General features: G+C 43.4%; 1 protein-coding gene across 1 annotated transcript in view; it reads right to left on the bottom strand.

Annotated features, from left to right (window-relative positions):
- The window catches only part of LOC147428877 (putative LRR receptor-like serine/threonine-protein kinase At1g67720), a 69,325-nt gene extending 53,311 nt beyond the window's left edge, over positions 1-16,014 (bottom strand). The window contains exons 1-7 of the mRNA XM_086494927.1: positions 15,825-16,014; positions 15,025-15,610; positions 14,456-14,943; positions 8,425-8,548; positions 8,255-8,326; positions 8,022-8,090; positions 7,803-7,874 (exon numbers count right to left, since the gene is read on the bottom strand). Of these exons, the coding sequence (XP_086351053.1) occupies positions 7,803-7,874; positions 8,022-8,090; positions 8,255-8,326; positions 8,425-8,548; positions 14,456-14,943; positions 15,025-15,610; positions 15,825-15,912 (1,499 nt within the window). The 5' untranslated portion in view covers positions 15,913-16,014. The remainder of the gene's footprint in view (positions 1-7,802; positions 7,875-8,021; positions 8,091-8,254; positions 8,327-8,424; positions 8,549-14,455; positions 14,944-15,024; positions 15,611-15,824) is intronic.
- Positions 16,015-16,495: the final 481 nt, after the last annotated feature.

Raw genomic sequence — 16,495 nt, 5'->3', positions numbered from 1 at the left:
GTTGCTCTGGTCGTATTCCTCCTGGCTGAGTCTTTGCATCCTTATTAGGAGCCATGTATGAGGATGCTTGTGGTGGCTGTGTCTTCACCGAGGACTTTGGAATCCACTTTTGATGCACTTGATTCATGTAACGATGACATTGATTCCCGGGTCGTTGATCTTCTTGAAGCTCGAAGTGTTCTACAGAGTCATAGAACTCGTCGTCTTCTTCATCTTTTGATTCTCCACATTTCTTTGTTTGATCCTTATTTCGAGAGCTTGTTGATGTCTGGTTCTCTTCGTTTTCCTGGATTACACTCACTGCAAAATAAGGAACGACATCATAGCTATTTTCATCACAAAACTTTGTTGTGGGAGCATCCTCCACGGCGCACACGTCCAGAGTAGCCAAGATGTGTTCCCATCCAAAAGGCTCTAACTCTTCTTCAGGAAATGGTTCTGGGATATAGTCCATATCCTCTATAACCCATTCTAGGATACATTCCTCACGTTTCAAGCTACCACATTGTGAAGCTCCACACATCCACAGTTCTTTAGGCTTACCTAACCAAGCTGGCAGTTCTGATCCTGCTACTGTGGCGGAATCAAACTCCTCAACAGTGTTCTTATCACATCCCTATAACTATGGTCCCTCAAGTTTACCTTTGTTATGGTTTCCATATGTCTTAGGTATATATGGTCATAACCCCAATCTTGGACCATTTTCAATTGTCGCATGAATGGTCTTCCCAGAATGATTTCATAGTTGTTCTTCTTGCCAAAGTCAACAACAGCAAAAGTGTGTTCATATTCAATGCCATAAGAAGTAACAAGTACTTTTTCTAGCAGTCCTAGGGGATTTTCCTTGTGTCCGTCTGCAAGCTGCAGGGTCATTCGTGTGGATATCAAGGCAGGTTTTCCCCATTTTTTCCAAACCTCTTTGGTTGCAATGGCCACACCAGCTCCACTGTCAAGGATTGCCATGGTTTTTTCAACATTGAATTCCATAGGAAGGGTGGTGTTTCCATCTTCTCCCTCGTAATACTCGCCTACCTTGTTTAATGGCACTGGCCTAGTATTTAGTTGAGGCATTTCAAGCTCTTTGATGCCTTCCTCCATTCGAGTCATTGGGATTTTTACACCAAATTTCTCTAGACATTTACCCACATTAGCCCACATGTTTGGTCTTATTCTGAGAAACTCGGCTAACATTATTGTACAGGTGACTGGGGTAGATAGAATATCTACTAGCCCCTTTGAATCGATGGCCTTGTTGGGAGACAGTCTCTGTGATGGGACTGCAGCCACATCTGACTTGGTCTCGTACTCTCCCATGTAGGACGGTAGTGTTCTTAGCGAATGGGGTTGACTATCCATAGATTGTAAAGATCCTTTGTCCCCCCAACACGATTGCACATCTAGATTCATTTGAGATCCAGTCTCAAATTGCTCTATTGGTGGTAGAAACACTCCTCGTTCATCACTAGTCTTGTCTACTCGTCTTCTTAGGTCATCGGCTTCATTGGCCTCTCTGATTTGTTTCCACAATTCATCAAGACCATCTATCTCTTTACAATCCTCAGGTATAGCTTGGTGAAATCCCTCGGAAGAGTTAGCCGTGGTATTCAGTACTATCCTTGGTTCTAATGCTGGTTCTTTGAGGTTTGGTCTGTGCTCATGACTAGATTCTGGCTCTTTTAGTTCCTGGTTTGGTGGGATTACTTGTGTTGGCATGACGCGGATCACATCCTCAGGTTTTGCAACCGGTGGTTCTAGTAAAGATTGGGCTGTTTGAATCATTTTCCTGCACATTTCCAATCTTTGCTTTTCTAATTCCGCATAGGGATATGTCATCCACCTCTGTTCTTGGGTTTGGTTTTTTTTGAGCCTCGCATCATAGGCTTTCAAGAGGGCATCTAATGTCTCATTAACCTTTTCTGCCAACACAGATCCTCCTGAACTAGCACTTCTCGGTTTCTCATCCGTGGATGGTTCTTCTAGAGGTTTAACCATCTGTGTAAGAGAAGTTTCCTCCTTTTCCTCATGTTGTTTTATCTTCTCCTCAGCTTCGGTAAGCTTCTCAGCTAGGGATTTTTGCTCTCGTTCCCTGCGAGCTTTCATCCTAGTCTTTCTAGATTTTCAACTATTTCGTTTGCTCTTGGTTTTCTGACTAGGTGCGTTTGTCTTTGGTCCCTCATCTGTCTTTGGACTCGTGTCACTTTCCGTGTTCTTTGTCTCTGGATTCTCATCAGCTTTCTTTTGAGCTTGTGCTCTCGTAACCACTTGAATTGGTACGACATTTTCATTTTCTGAGCTACTAGGGAGCTGAACAATCCCTGATACATTTGTCGTGATTTTCCTAATTTGGTTTGGTTTTTTCGGGCAATCGGGGATCAAGTGAGTGATGCCACACTCAAGACAATAGGCATTTACTTCAATGATCTCCGTATGAGGACATTGTTTGACCAAGTGGTTGTCACTACTTTTGTGACAATCTATCTCTGGTTGAGGAGATTCTTTTAGCATTTCCTCTTGGCTATAAGCAAGCTTTGACCTAGATAAGCCGTTATTTGCAATGAATCGCAATGTGCTTTCGTCCATTTCATACCTTCTTTCTTTCAACTGAAACCCAGGAGGTGGAGGTTGTACCGGCCTCACCACTCCATGTGTTTCTCTCACATATTGTTGCTCCAAAGGGTAGTACTTACTTTGGTTGCTATACCACATTGTAGCTGGTACTGGCGTTGGTTTATTTGTTGCTTCCATCATTGGCATGTATCTCATGTCTACCGGCATTCTAGCACCTGGCAGCAGAGGTTGTTGTCCTAAGACAAGCTGTGGCCTTAAAACTCCTACTGGTCCTGGAGCATTCCCCGTAATGTATCTAGGTGGAATAGGTGCTTTTGGAACAGGTTGTACATACCTCTCCCTAGCATTCACCATGCTATAATAGCACTCTTCCCCCGTATGGTTCGTCCATTTTCTCTCAATTTCACACCACTTCGGCTCTCCCGAATCAGACCTTACAAGAGGAATCAACCTCTTGACCAAGTCGTCGATAAGCTTTTCTTGATCAATAGGTGCCGTTGGCTTGGCAATGGACTAACTTATCTGTGAAACACTGTGCTGAGAGGATGTGTCATCTCCTTGACTCTTTAAGTCCTTTTCTTTGTATGCCTCACAATTATCCACTAGATAAAGAGCTTCTTTGATCAACTCGTTTAGCGTCATCCTCCTTATCATATGCAGATCCTTCTGAAGGCTCTCATCTCTCATTCCCTGGATAAAGATCAACATTAGTCGTGCTTGTGTAGGTAATTCAGCTCTCGGACAAAGCTTAACATATCTCTTGAATCGTAATGATGCTTTGCGTACTGATTCATTCTCTTTCTGTTTGAATCTATGGATTTGCGAGACCGTGTTGTGAGCAATGCCTTTTGGCAAGAATTCTTCAATAAACTCCTCAAACAGCTCATCTAGGGTCTCAAAATGCCATTTTTCCATCGAGTCGAACCATGTAGCTGCATCATCTTCTAGAGTCAATCCAAATCCCGCAAACTGTGTCGCAAAATCTAAAACTTCCTCTGCTCTAATCACTCTTCTAAAAGCCACTACGTGATCTCTCGGATCTTTATCTTCGGAGTATTTTCTGTTTACCTATTTTTGGACTTGGGATGGTTTAACTCGTCGATTGTCTACAAGTCTAACCAGAGACTCTCCCAATCCTTCTCTCGTTATCGCTCTTGAAGGGAATCCTGGTGGCTCTCTTCTTGGAATTCCTATAGGAATTCTCGTGTTTGGTGGAGGCATTTGTGGTCCTTCATTGACCAAATATCCACCTCTTTCTAGAACAGTCTGTGGATTTGTGCTTTCTATAACTCTGTATTCGCATCCATACTTGTCGACAACTATAAATCTCCATTGATAGTCAACTCCGTATGTGTAGACATATAAGAGCTTGTAATCCGTTATCTCTTCTAGGTATGGATCTGAGCACATATAAAGATTGACCTCATTGTCGTCAATGTATCTATATAGTCCTTCACTCTCATGACCAATCATCCAAACTCTCTCAACAAGATGGGTCTTTATCAATTGCAAGTTTGGAAGATCCATTGTGGGAGGATATTCCTCTATCGTAGGGATCTCCAAGCTTGTGTAAGCTGCGTTTGAATCTAGGGTAGACATGATTTCTAGGCTTAAGAGCTTTTTCTTGGTTCAAGTAGACTTAGTCCACTGTGTTCAAGTGCTTTGGTTAGGAAAAAGTCAAAACTATGTCCAAAACCGTAACCGTTTCGTCACAATTCTTGCAAATTGTCGCTTTTAGACACCCCTGACTTCCGGATGAATTTTGAGGCCTTAAACGATGCCATTGGCATGCATTTAGTTCAAGTTTTGCTCTAAGATCTGTAGAGCCGCTCTCAAGCTACGTTTTGATATAAAAACTTTTCCGATCCGATACTGTTTGTGAAAGTTATGGCCAAAACAGTGAAATGCAGTTTTAGAATGGAAGAAGATTTGGGATCTCTATGACACTGTGAACACTTCTGTGTGGTTAAAAGTACAATTGGACCCTAAAACTGGCCTAGAGACATCCTACGCGTAGTATGTCTTTATGCTCAGAATTTAACAAAATTTGGTCCAGAGACTCCCCTTAAGTCCAGCAACACAATGGTATGCTCAGATTTTAATTTGGACCTAAAAATGGCCTTGAGACATCCTACGCGTAGGATGTCTTTTTGCTCAGAATGACTTGAAATTTTCACCCCAGCTTCTTCTTGGTGTGCTCATAAGTTGGTTTGGAGTCCTAAATCAAGCTGGAGACATCCTACGTGTAGGATGTCTTTTTGCTCTGTTTCAGCTCAAACTTGCACTGCAGCTTCCCCTTGATGTGCTAAGCTCACAGCTCTTTTTACTTTTTGATTCTGACACCTATGGGTTGGTCAAATGATCCAGAATCTGCTCCAGAAGCCTGATGTCTGTTCTGATGAATTCCCAAGTCAAATCAACTCCAAATTGGACTAAATTTGACTAGGAGGCTTGCCTAAGGCTATACAACAGCATAGTATGGTCACAGTAGAACTTTGGTTTCAGAATTATGCCTTAGACATCCTACGCGTAGTATGTCTATATGCTCAGAATTGCCCCAAATTTGAACCACAGACTCTCCTTAAGGTGCTGATCACAGTGGTATGCTCAAAATTAAGTGTGGAGTGCAAGATCATACATATGACATCCTACGCGTAGTATGTCTTTTTGGTATGTTTGACCCCAAACTTGTCCCACAGCTTCCCCTTGATGTCAGTAACCCAGTGGTATGCTTAGATTTGAGTTTGGATCTCAAAAGACCCCAAAACTAGCTGTTCTTGCCTTTTTCAGTCAAAATGCTAAAGTCCGCTCAATCTTCCCTTTCACTGACCCAAATGAGATGAAAACTCTCACATGCACTCAAAACATCATGTATAACATGCACATGAAGTCATCCTATGGTTTGGTCTCAAAAATTATGCCTTGGGCACAATTTGGGTAGGATGTCTGGCAATTCTCGTCTTTTGGCTTTGATCTGTCAAAATTTGGTCAAATTTCCACTTTCCAGGTGAAAATAGGGTAAAATCTACCTTCTAAACACACTAGCAACCTCATAATTTTCAAATATGGTCTCCAGAACCCCCTTGAGACATCCTATGCGTAGGATGTCTGTGTTTACGGAATTGCAGGTTTTCTTCACAGAACCCTTGCAAATGCTCTTTTATATGCACAACATTAGTCAGTCATACAAAAATATCCACAAAAGCTTGTTTAATGCATTTTTACCCTCAAAAGAACACTTTTCCGTGATTTCAAATGCAATCAAGCACTTTAGCAAATAATTCAGTGTTGAATAGCTCTAGATCAGAATCGGATCACTTACCTAAAGCTACTCCTACAAATCATATGGGGTTTTGCATCTATGAGTAGAAAAACGCTTCACTGCCACACACGGACTAGTAAACGCTTTTATCACCTCACAAATCACTCGACCACCAATAACTACTCTAATCCACAGATCCTAACTAAACCTATCTAGTCGCAGACCCTCGGCAAGACACACGCTTCCTGGCTATCCACTTGATCATGGAATATCCTCTTCCGGATCCACTTAAGAAAAATGCTTTTTTTAGCCCAAACTAAATCAAGCAACCATTACACGAGTGTTAGTAGGAAACCTACTTAAGTCCTTGTGTCCCCGGCAGCGGCGCCAATGTTGGACGGGAGAGACTCACACACCCATGAAGTGCATGCAAACACTACCTAGATCAACATAATGTCAATCGAGGACACAGATGACACGATAGGCACACGGAGTAAATCTCTTAAGCTTGTCAGGTTGAGACCATCCTACACATACAACACTCTGGAAGGCCAACTAAACCACAATCAAGAACCTCACTGCTCTCAACTACACCACCTAGCCACATACACACATACGAAAGGTAAATCACCTAATCATGCCAGATTCATACGAAACTTAAGGAACACCATCCCCTCACTAGGATACACCTGTCCCTAAGCTTCTACACTCAAAATCCCCACTCAAAACCCATCTGCGGAAAACGCGTAGGATGACAGAGCCGAATTTCGAAAGTGCCCGAAACTGAAATTTATGAATACCTATGCGTAGCTTATGTCGCCACGATTCTATAGACTACTAGCACGCAGAGAACAGACATCGTTTGATACACTTACGACCACAATTAGCTCGTAGATGCGTCGGCGTGTGCGCTTCGTCTTGCGGGGAATGCTTGGCGTTGTCGCGTAGCTCTCCTCGAGCCTACCGCAATGGTGCAGTCGGATCTCCAATGTGTTGAGCGAGCCGGGCATAGCGAGAGGATGAAGCTCACGCTCACTCTCTTTCTCTCTCACACACAGTAGACGACAGCGCTAAAACTTGATTATGATAAAAGTCTTCTTTACAAAATGACCTAGGTACCTTATATACTAAGGCTACCTTAGGTTTAACCAAAAATGGGGTTGAAAGGGTCAAATGGCTTCTGAAACTAGAATAACTACTCATTACAAATGACGTTTATAGCCATAATCCGCAGCATTTCATAACTCGCAAAAGATAAGACTTTGGTATGAAACTTGAGTTATGTTGTGTTGTTGACCCAGCGGTCAACACTTTCACAATGTCTTCTAAGCTTTCACAAGAGCATACATCACTCTCAGCCGAGCTCATAAGCTCCCATTACATTCTCACAAAGCTTTCGAGATTTTTTGATCTCTCCAACGCCAAGAGAGAGCGAGCTATCGCTTCGAAGCTGTCAAAGCCGTTGTGCTCTCTGCGATCACCATGCGCTCTGATAGCTGTTGAAAAATGCGTGTGCACGAATGTGTGCGTGCACGGTGCATGTGGGAAGGAGAGAGTACACAGCGTGTGGGTGGAACAAAACTCTACTATAAGGTCCCCCTTATTCTTTGTAAATGTACACAAGAATAAGGTGTCAGTGGACGGGCGCCCATAACCTGGACGGTTGGGCAAGGCACATGCACTTGTACCCCAACAATGGTTGGCTTTGATTCTGTGATAGTGGGTGAACTTGAGGGCTTAATTCCCATCCACATGCCCATCCTTGAGCATGGGAGGGACATACAGTGCGGGTCTAGGGTTTTACACACACACACACACACACACACACACACACAGAGAGAGAGAGAGAGAGAGAGAGAGAGAGAGAGAGAGAGAGAGAGAGAGAGAGAGAGATGCCTACTTTTTAAAGCATTGAAAATCCTTAAGGTTCAAAAATAAGAGAGTCAAAAACTTGCTTAGTTTTGAAACTTACAAAACTTTTAAATTCTTCAGTGATGCTAAGGAATCGGGAATAACACCAGTGAGTCTGTTGTTGCTGAGATCCCTGCAAGCTTGGAAAAGAAGATAGTAAGAGTCACAAACCGTCAAAAAAGACTACAAACTAACATTCAACGCAACTTTCCAAGAGTCCAGAGCAATCCTAAACTCTATTTCAAGTACCCAATTCTCCACTAGAAAGCAGAAAACTTACAGAGTTTCAAGGATAAGTAGAGAACTAAGATCAGGAATTTCTCCTTGTAAATTATTCCCATCAAGATATCTGTAAGATAGAGATATACAATAGAGACTATTAATGTTTTTATCGTGAAGAACTATTAAAATTATTTGGGTTGCTCTTATTTAGTAGTATAATAATTCACATTCCAAGCCCTCTTAATTACTCTTCAAAAACAAGAAGAAAGAAGTATGTGTTAGAATACTCACATTTCAGTGAGTGTAGGAAGTGACTTGATAGCTGTAGGAATTTCACCACCTGTACCATACTTTGATAACATTCTTGAAGAAACAAACCAGAAGATATACATGGTGTAAAAGTAAGTTACAGCCTCACCATTGCCAACTTCAAACCAAAAAGGGTCTCAGGTTACCCTTACAATGCCGTGATTCCAGAGTCTCCCGAACAATTCAACCAAGGGTATCCGTAGCCAATAGGAAGGCATGGATCGCCAGTGGAGCTAGTTAGGTTGAGATTGGCCTTTATGTCCTCAATTGCACTCACTGCTGAGAAAACAAATTGCAATAAATTATAAAATCCTTACTTTGACATACCATCTAAAAATAATAACAAAACACGTTGTCAGGAGTTTTTTGGAGCAAGAGATTACGCATATGTACATACACATGCATGGTGCATCAAATAAAGGATTGCCCATTTTCTAGAGCCAGGTGGTTATGTAGGGCCACATGTGTACAGGTAGGACAGGGTGTACATAGTGCATCGATTTTTACTATTACCAGTACCAGTGTGTTTTCTCTATAATAATGAGGAGTTGGTAGTGCGTAAAACTTCTCGAGGAAGCTACCCACGGGCCGACGACATGAGGTAAGCAGGTGCGTCAGATGGCATCTAGTGGCATCAGGAGGTCGAATGGGGTCAATACTTGCATGTGGATGAGTACGGACACAATGTGGATATTTTCTTGTGATAATTATGCAGAAAGGTCATCATGAAGACCATATTTAAGGGCCACTTCACGTGGTTGTGGGATGCATTATTGAAAAAAGCTGAGTGCCAGGTGTGGGGATGGATGCAAAAAGGTGACAACTATGCATTGCGAGGTCAGTTTTTTGCCTGTTCGGGGTCCGTTTGAGGTCAACTAAAGGGTCAAGGGTGCCCAAGTAATAAAGCTAAGTGTGGGAACTGAAGAAACAACGAGAAGAGCAGAAAAAACGTGGAGAAGAGTGGAGGAACAGCTGTATTGGGGTTTTTGGAGCCTGTTTTGGCCGTAAACTGCTCATCCGAGGTCGGATTTGAGCCTTTGACATTGTAGACTGGGTTTTAGGCCGTTCCGGACGTGATGACACTGTCCATTTTGCCAAATTCCTCACTGTTTTTTTAGGTGATTTGGCTGTGTAAGTTTCTCCTATGAGCGAAGCTTCTGCTCCAATTTGTGATTGTATCTGGTATCTTTTACCCATATTGTGTGAGCTATTTGCCCCATTGGTGTTGGCCCAAGCTCAATTGTATCTAAACATAAAAAATTCTCCTCTTTTGAGTTGATTTTTTTGGGTGTGTGTGTGTCTCTGTGTGGAGTGGGCAAGTGTATAGTCTCTCTCCTCTCACTCCATCGGTGTGTTTCCTGTCTCGGCCAGGCGGGTTGTGTAAGCCGAGTGGTGCCCCATAGTGTGTGTGTATATCATCCCAAGAGTGTGTGTCGGGTCAGTATAGAGGCGTTCTGTGTGTTTCCATCCCGCTCACATTCTTTTGGCGCCCCCACAGAGGATCTTCTTCGAGTACCTTCTGCTTCGCGTTTGAAGCTTCGAGATTCGGGATTGCAGACTACAGATTACAGGTTACAGGTTACAGGTTACAGGGACAGGTACAGGTACAGGTGATTCACACAGGTACAGGTAGATGGATTACACTGATATACTAGCAGTGGTGTCACTTGTAGTTGTTGTGGGTATGCATCATTTGGCGCCTGTTTGAGCGCATTGTCTGCTGGATTGTACGTTACTTGTGGAAACTGCCATTGTATGCCTTTGTGGAGCCATATTTGGTTTTATTTGGCAGTTCCAGCCATTTCTGAGACTTGGTCTGGAAGATAGTCATTTCTGAGACTTGACTATACGAGATTTGCATAAGCCTTCGTGTGAGGGTCGATAGCGTGAGGTTTTATTGAGCCGGGGGATTCTCAAATGTGGAGATCCTTTCGGTGATACAGGTAGCTGGAGCACCCTTTTTGTGACCTCATCATAGGCTATGTACTAGTGATTCCTACTTGATGCTCAGGTTCTATTGTTGGCAATTTATGCATACATATACAATCTATATTTTGGGTTCTCACTGCTCTACTTTTGGGGAAACTCTGTCAAAATTTTTCCAAGTTATGATGGCTGATCTTTTGGTCTTTTAAACCATTTATGATGTTATGCTGCTGAAAGTTTGGCAAAATCAGAGGATAAGTCAAGTATGCCTTCTTGGAAGCTTCATGGTTGGCTTTAATGGATGATCAAAATGGCCCTCAATTCACTCCTTTTCATTTAACTCAGAGAATCCAGATAAATGTTCATGTGTCCAGGAAGATTTTTTTCCAGCAGCGCATAGTCTTTATGTTCGGGCCAAGAAGATTGAGAGAGATCCTGGAATGCCCTTTGCCTGTTGTAATTCCCATGATTAACTATGAAAACTCATTTGATGTACATGTGTTTTTCCTTATCTAAAGACAAGCTCCATTGAAGTTTCTAGGGATTGAGTTAGTGAAAAGTTTTGGGTTCTTGCACGTGTGTTAGAAGGGGTTCTCAAAGCATTGTAACTTGGGTAGCCATGGCTTTCTCGAATTTCATGGAAGAAGTGATGAAGATGTGGAAGAATTTTTAGAAAAGATGGAGGTTGCCTGCATTAGCAACCAGATCCATGACCCGACGCAAATGTTACGTCTTCTCTAAATTTGTTTGAAGAGTGATGTACGAGTTTGGTCCAAAGCATTTGAAGAGGAGTTGCGTGTGGCTGATGCACCTGTAAGATTGAGTTGGGACAATCTAAGGCATGGATTGGAAGTGGAGTTTGTGAAGATAGAATTTCCTGACAAATTGTGGCAAGAAGTACATGCTTTAGTGCAAAAGGAAGGTGAGCCGGTAGATGCGTACATACAAAAGTTTTCATTGGCATGGGAGCGGATGTGCAAGGCCTTAGCACCACAAGTACCCCCGCCTGACATGATGAAGAAGGACAGGTTTTTGGCTGGTCTTTGAGAGAATATATGTTGGAGAGTGGAGCTAAAGAAGCCTATAACATATGAAGATGCACTAGAGGTAGCAAAGAACAAAGAGTGGAAGCTCAGAAAAATGAGTCAGTTAGGGGTGGAGTCTTTGCCCATGAGGTCTGAGTTTCAGCCTATGGACTCTTTACAAAGTCGCATGCCACGGGTTCATCATGAACCAGTGGTTTCTGTTACTCCTCAAGTTATGCCAACAGTGGTCACTACAACAGTGCAAGATGATGGGCTAAGGCAAGACATGAGACAAGTGGTAGATTTAATGAAGAATCTCAACCTAAACATGCTAGGTCAAGTGGGAAATAATCAAGGTTGAGGGAGGTTTGCAAATCAGCCAGGAGGTGAAGAAAGACATAGGAATGGTGTTGGACAAAGCAATGGTAGGTTCTGGAGACAGACGCCCACGTGCTATAATTGTGGAGAGTTGGGCCACATCAGCCCGCAATGTGATAAGCCACCAAGGATGGGGGGAGACATGTATCCATTGCCAAGACAGGTGCTAACTAGGTCCAATGATTATGGCATTGAAATTAAGGGAGATGAAGGAACCAATGGATTAACCCAAGAGGAAAAGGGAAAGACAAAAGTGCTAAGTGTAGTCACCTTGGAGAAGGCATCAAAGCTAGAGGATACATTAGTGATGCCTATTGGGAAGAGGACCACAGAGGATAAGGAAGGAAGAAGTACCCCAGGTCCTAGTAAGAAGAAGGGAAAGAGCCATGAAGGTGAGGATGTCAAGGCCAAGAGGAAAAGAAGGGCTCGTTGCAAGTTTCATGTTTTAGATTTTCCACTAGGGGATGGGCAATTAAGCTATGACTTGAAGGAGGATCTGACGAGCAGGAAAGCCGATGTTACTTTTGGGCAGCTTATAGAGATGGTTCCTAAGCTAAAGCGACAGTGGAAGAGGATGGTTAACCCAATGGAGAAAGAGCCAGAGAGAGGTTCAGTGAAGGTGTTGGCGATGTATGAGCTACCAGACATTTGCCCAATAGTAGATATGTGGCACAAAAGAAAAAATCTGGGACAAGGTTATGTTGATGGCGGAGCCCAAATATGTGTCTTAACACACTCATGCGTTGAGAAAATGGGTCTTACAGTGAGTAGGGTGTCAGGCTTTCGGATTAGATTGGCAAACCATCAAAAAGTAAAATGTTTGGGTGTTGTAAAGAGCTTAGAAGTGGAAGCATATGATGCAAAGGCGGTGGTTGATTTTCATGTGATGCCAGTAGGGCTAGGAACATATCCTATTATACTGGGCAGACCATGGTTATGTGCAGTGGGAGCTGTTCAAGATTGGCGACGTGGTACTATTAGCCTTTATGGAAAGACAGTTGCCAAGAAGCTATACAATATGGACACAAGGAAACGATTGGAAGAGCTTTATGAAGATGAGGATGAGTCTAGTGATGAAGACTATTCCACAGTGACTTATGAGGACAGTGATAGCACTACCAACAGTGATGAGGATGCTGATGTTGCATTTCTATTGATCAACAAAGAAATCCAGGAGTCTGGTTTAGTTGTATTTGTGAATGAGGTTGAAGATGAAAGTGAAGGTCCTTATGAAGTGATTGAAGGGCTGATGCAAAACAAGGTTGAAGTGTCAAAGAAGCAAGAATTGATGACACAAATGATCAGTGGAGACCTCTCAACTATGGAGAAGGAGATATATTTGCACATGCAGGTCTATGCCAAAGTAACTGATGGTTTTCTTGATGCAAAGTTGATATATGGCATCTCTAAACGTTTTCCTTGGGAACCAGGTGGAAGCTTGATTATGTTTTTGAGGCAAGGAATGCAAAGTGTTTTTGTGCATGTGGGATCCAGTTGGAATAAATATCTCTTTTTGCTGCTGCTGAGCATGAATGCTCTAGCAGGCTAGGGGATGGGCAAATTATGTCAGGAGTTTTTTGTAGCAAGAGATTGCGCATATGTACATACACATGCATGGTGCATCAAATAAAGGATTGCCCATTTTCCAGAGCCAGGTGGTTACATGGGGCCCACATGTGTACATGTAGGACAGGGTGTACATAGTGCATCGATTTTCACTATTACCAGTACCAGTGTGTTTTCTCTATAGTAATGAAGAGTTGGTAGTGCGTAAAACTTCTCGAGGAAGCTACCCGCGGGCCGACGACATGAGATAAGCAGGTGCGTCAGATGGCATCTAGTGGCATCAGGAGGTCGAATGGGGTCAATACTTGCACGTGGATGAGTATGGACACAACGTGGGTGTTTTCTTGTGATAATTATGCAAAAAGGTCATCATGAGGACCATCTTTTGGGGCCACTTCACGTGGTTTCGGGATGCATTATTGAAAAAAGCTGAGTGCCAAGTGTGCGGATGGATGCAAAAAGGTGACAACTATGCACTGCGAGGTCAGTTTTTTGCCTGTTCGAGATCCGTTTGAGGTCAGCTAAAGGGCCAAGGGTGCCCAAGTAATAAAGCTAAGTGTGGGAACTGAAAAAATAGAGAGAAGAGCAGAAAAAATGTGGAGAAGAGAGGAGGAACAGCCGCAACTGTGTTTTTGGAGCCTGTTTTGATCGTAAACTGCTCATCTGAGGTCGGATTTGAGCACTTTGACATTGTAGATTAGGGTTTTGGGCCGTTCCGAACGCAATGGCATTGTCCATTTTGCCAAATTCCTCACTGTTTTTTTGCTGTTTTGGCTGTGTAAGTTTCTCCTATGAGAGAAGCTTTTGCTCCAATTTGTGATTGTATCTGGTATCTTTTACCCATATTGTGTGAGCTATTTGCCCCATGGGTGTTGGCCCAAGCTCAATTGTATCTAAACATAAAAAATTCTTCTTTTTTGAGCTGAGTTTTTTGGGTGTGTGTGTGTGTGTGTCTGTGTGGAGTGGGCAAGTGGATAGTCTCTCTCCTCTCACTCCATCAGTGTGTTTCCTGTTTCAGCCAGGCGGGTTGTGTAAGCCGAGTGGTGCCCCATAGTGTGTGTGTATATCATTCCAAGAGTGTGTGTCCGGTCAGTATAGAGGCGTTCTGTGTGTTTCCATCCCGCTCACAACGTTAACGTCACTCTGAATTCGTATATGATTTTCAAACGCACATATTCATGTCTGTATCATTGAGAAAATGGACCATTCCACACAACAGGAAACTATCAACAATAGCAAATACAAAGTAGAAAATAAGGTGATATTAGATCAAGAATGACTGACTGACCCGTAATGGCAGTAGAGGTGAAATTTGTCATTTTTTTAAATTCAAAGAGCTCGACAGCCGCGAGGAAAGGCGGGTAAAGAGATGTGGCACTGGGAGTGAAATTGAAGGTCATATGACCTGTTGTGTTTGGATAAAAAAGCGCGAAATAGTCATAAGCGGTATTTGCTCCAACGCTTGCAAACACATCTATCTCTCCGTCAGTGTTCTTTAGTTCCCCATTTGCATATATGTTGAACGTACGCTCACCGGAGGTAGTAATTGCTGGGTCAATCTCTGCAAAGTAGAATACCACCAAGTGCATGGAGTTGGGTTCCAAGTTCGAGGACAACAACTCAATATTCGGACGACCCATGAATGTGGTTTGCAAAATCCTGCTGGGCAGCTCATCGAGCCTTCGGTCCACAATTTCCAAGGTCGTGGTATTCACCTCATCTATGAGCGACGCCTTAATCGAGATCCATATGCGATCCAATGCATCCAAGTTGTACCTAGTTAGGAGAATTTTCCCTGTTTTGTTGCTTCCTGACGTATAAAGTACAAGCTTAATTAGAGCACAAAACTAGACGTACCTGGTAAAGGAGACATCTGAGTCCGCCGGTACCCCATAATCATAATGCCCGAGACAGTTGGCCATTGAGTTGGACGTGGCATCCATGCCTATCGTTGCGGTAAGAGTTGATGGCAGAGGCCGAAGCTCGAGTGTAGAGAGAAAAGGGGCATCCCCATCGGAGGTGATGCGGGCCAAGCAAAAATCAATGCTGTTGCGTTGAGCACGTGTATACATATCAAAAGTCCACCAATCTGTCGATCCATAGGTGACATTCACATCCCGCCACACTGTTGCATCAACGATCATCTTGAATCGAAAGATTCCATCTGAGTCTTTGGGTGTATAAGGTGGGGTTACCCCGCCCCAAATTCCAACTCGAACGAGGAAGAAGGCTCCTGCTTCCACAAGACTGTTGGTCAAGCTGTAGCAGTATTTGCTTTGATTGCCATCAAACAAGCGCATGTTAGCCAACAAAGGGTCGGACCCCCCCGTTACTTGTCTCGGTGTCCCCTCATTCATCAGATTTGAATCAGAAACCCACTCTATCCCATTGCCATCGGTGTAAATGGATGCCGAATCCGAACCACAGTCGATACTCAGAAAGCCTGCATATAGCATCAACCAAAAATCAATGCCATAGAAAAAAAGGCAAGCGCGAGCTCAAATCCAATGTCCGATTTTTGTAAGCTGTGCAGGTATAAGAAATCTGCAGTGTAGTAGGTGATCTAGACACAAGTGGGGGCATCAAAAATGCATGAAAAAATGAACCAAGCAGAAGGAATGGTGGCTCTGTTGGGCTGTACTCGCAGCAGAGATTACCAGGTTGTTGCGATCGTGCAAGGGACCAGAGAAGCATGGCCTGCAGAGCAATGAAGGTAAAGAGAGGACGGCAGGGTGATGAATCCATGCAGGCTGCGCCTTGCTATAATGTGACGTTCTGCAGAGCCTGGGGTTCTTCTTGTTTGAGAAGAAGGAAGGAGGGGCAGCTTGAGAATGGCACGCCCCTCCTATGAAGAACTCAAAACTATTGTATTAGAAAGCCGGGTTGACTTTTAAGCCTCGAAGCGTAGTAGTAGGGGGGGGGGCCCGGGCGGGCAATCAAATAAAATCGAAAATTTGAAAGAATCAATTAGATGCGAGGGGAAATTGTGTCCAGTGATGTGCCAGTCAAACCAGGAGGGGTAGATGAGCAGGCTGAGGATGATGGGGAGGAGGCACGCAAAGGAGGTAGGTGCCGGTGACGGGGAGACGAGCAGAGATAGGGCGGCCGGCAAAGCACGCAGAGAAAGGATGATAGGCAGGGATGCTTAGACGGAGTCATATATATACTTTCTTTTATATCATAACTGCCAGGACAAGCACTTGTCATGCGTGTTGGAATGGTTAGGGGACCATCTTAAAGTTTCATCTTTGAATGGTAAACGTTCGAATCCACTGCTCCCTTTTGAAAAAGTAGTTAATCCTTGAGAAGAATGTAAGGGAATCTTGTA

The sequence above is a fragment of the Adiantum capillus-veneris genome, chromosome 22 (genome assembly GCF_014529385.1).
Source record: "Adiantum capillus-veneris isolate H3 chromosome 22, ASM1452938v2, whole genome shotgun sequence".
In the NCBI taxonomy this organism is placed as follows: Eukaryota; Viridiplantae; Streptophyta; class Polypodiopsida; order Polypodiales; family Pteridaceae; genus Adiantum; species Adiantum capillus-veneris.
Note: the sequence above shows the minus strand (reverse complement) of the source record. Positions and strands in the feature narration are given on the sequence as shown.